Here is a 2,514-nt window from a genome sequence, read left to right as displayed (position 1 = left end):
GTGTATTTATATCGAATTAATCACAAATAACTAACATACTAAGAATTATTATTTAGAGACATAGCTAACATATTGTTAACAATGCCCAATTAAAATATAAAAATAAATAGTTGTTAGTACTGTAAAATGCTAAATATAAAATCTAGAGGAGTATAAAAGCTTATTATAAATTATATTTAGTTTTACTTTCATCTAGCCACAAATTTTCCTTTGAACAACCTTGTTCCTCTTGTATCCCCACTCTTGGGCTCACCAACTCAACCGCCATCTTCTATGTGATGATGAAGGAGTCATGCACACACATATTGAATAGAATCCCTTTTTTTCATGAGATGCATGCGAGGCCATATCGGTGAGACCTCCAATCCAATGCTTCCACTCCCTCGATTACATCGAGCGAATCTCGACCAATGCCGATCATGCACATGGACATGTGCAACAACGCTACATTCGCAACGGTTAGGTTGTCGAACTGGTTGAGCGTGAGCCACCTAACAAGTTCGAGATGTCTGCCACCTTTAGATACTGTCCTCAAATAACGTCTTGAAGTCCGATGACGGGACACAATTTGCTGAAATTGTAATCAAATTGTTGAGCGGTTAATCGTGGATACCATCATTCTGATGAGCAGAGATATCGAGGAAATGTTTATGGTATTTCATCTAGGGGGTCATATTGTTGCTTAACGGGCAAGTTTTCTTATTTAAGTAATAGGAATAGAATATTCTTTAGAAAATTTAGAGGAAAACTAGCATGCCGTCCCACCTCATGTTTTCATCTCCATATGTCTACAATTCTCATATAATTCTCATATTTTAGCTTTGTGGTATCCAAACAACGCTTTTAAACTTTCCCCATGGTTTTGGTTTCTGTTGTAATTTAAGTTACTTCCTCCACCCAAAAAAAAAGCTGCTCATCTTTTTTCCTAGATTTAGATATATCTATAACTAAAATATGTCTATATATTTTTGTATATAATAAATTGTGCAGCTTTTTTGGGGACGGAGGGAGTACGTGACTTCTCAATTTCTGTATTTTTTTCATCCATGTGTTTTACGAGCATGGGTTCGAACAGTGCTTAAAATGCCATCAAAACAATCATAATCTAAACATGAGGTCTACAAAGTTGCCATGGCCCATGGTACAAAAGGTTGCAACGTGGCTACAACAGTTAGCATGATTTTGATCTGTCAGCTGAATATCCAAAGTGCTGCACTAGTCTTAGACGTTGACGAAGGGCGTGCCCGTGATGAACTCGGTGGCGGCGAGCGCGACGAGTCCAAGCATGGCGAATCGGCCGTTCAAGAGCTCGGCGTCGGCGCTCCAGATGCCGCTGGACTTGCTCTCGACGGTCTGGCCCTGCAGCAGCGGGACCATCGACGCCACGGAGAACAGCGCCGCGGTTGTCAGGAACCACCCCAGTCCGGCGCCGCTGCCAGCCTGGTCGAGAAGACCACCACCGCGCGCCGCCTCGACGGAGAGCGCCGCCACGAAGCCCACCATGGCGAGCCGGCCGTTGATGCGCTCCGGCGCCGGGCCGCTGAAGGCGAGCGCGTCCCATACCGAGGGGTTAACCTTGGGCTTGGGTGCTGCCGGGGTCGGGGTCGGGCTTGAGATTGGGCTTGGGGAAGAGGTTGATGCGCTCGCCGTCTCCTTGCTCGGGTCCATTTCCGGCTGGAGATACACAAGCAGTTAAATTCAGGTACATTGAGAGTATTCTAGGACCGACACGATGTGAGTCAAGTGCGTGCACGCATGAGTGAAAAGCTCACCTCGGTCTGGGCCCTGACAACGAGGACGCGCCGGCGCGGCGCCAGGGACGACCGGGCTGCAGAGAGGCCGACAACGGCGGCACCGGCGAAGGAGCTTACGGCGACCATGGTTGCCATTTGCTTACAGAAAGAAGAAGTAGGAACTCGCTAGATTGATCAAACACTTGGTTCCCTGTGGTTAGGTGATTCTGTGTTTGTTCCAGAGACAGATCAGTCTGCCATTATATAGGGCACGGGGAGCGCCAGCCCCGACCATGATCGAAGAGGTGGCCGGTGGCCGTGGCGGTGGCCACGTCAGCCGGCAATCATCAGCCATGAACATGTAGGAGTTGTACGTCCAGTGAGCCGGGTCACGTCGTGGACGTCCAGGACACCATGCAGAGGCGCTCGGGACCTCGCCAAAAAGTGGTAGGACAGGTGCCACAAGTGGACTCCAGGAAGGGCGGAAGACTCCAGAAGTACACAGCTCGCGGAAGGATACTCCAGATACTCGTGCCCGCGGCCAGCAGCTCGTCGGCGAAGACAATGGGCAGGAGGGCAGCACACGGCTCGAGGTGTTATACAATGGTGTCACATATAATAAATGCTGAGGTGGAGAAAAGAGAATGTTAAACTTTTTATGTTACTAGCTAAGACTATAGTGGGGAGTAACATAGAGTAGTAACATGCACATGTTACTATCTATGTTACTACCTTCATACTCATGTTGTCATGAAAGGTGTGATGTTATGGTAACATAGCT

The 2,514-nt window shown here is 47.8% G+C and overlaps 1 protein-coding gene across 1 annotated transcript; it reads right to left on the bottom strand.

Annotated features, from left to right (window-relative positions):
* Positions 1–1,135: 1,135 nt before the first annotated feature.
* LOC124677210 (high molecular mass early light-inducible protein HV58, chloroplastic-like) lies at positions 1,136–1,948 on the bottom strand. Its single transcript, XM_047213208.1, has 2 exons — positions 1,773–1,948; positions 1,136–1,674 (listed from the first exon to the last, which is right to left on the bottom strand). Exons 1-2 carry the CDS (start codon positions 1,887–1,889, stop codon positions 1,222–1,224), a joined length of 570 nt encoding a protein of 189 aa, XP_047069164.1. The 5' UTR covers positions 1,890–1,948; the 3' UTR covers positions 1,136–1,221.
* Positions 1,949–2,514: the final 566 nt, after the last annotated feature.

Source organism: Lolium rigidum, chromosome 7, assembly GCF_022539505.1.
Source record: "Lolium rigidum isolate FL_2022 chromosome 7, APGP_CSIRO_Lrig_0.1, whole genome shotgun sequence".
Classification (NCBI taxonomy): domain Eukaryota; kingdom Viridiplantae; phylum Streptophyta; class Magnoliopsida; order Poales; family Poaceae; genus Lolium; species Lolium rigidum.
The sequence above is the reverse complement of the archived record's forward strand: the minus strand, read 5'-3'. Positions and strand labels throughout refer to the sequence as shown.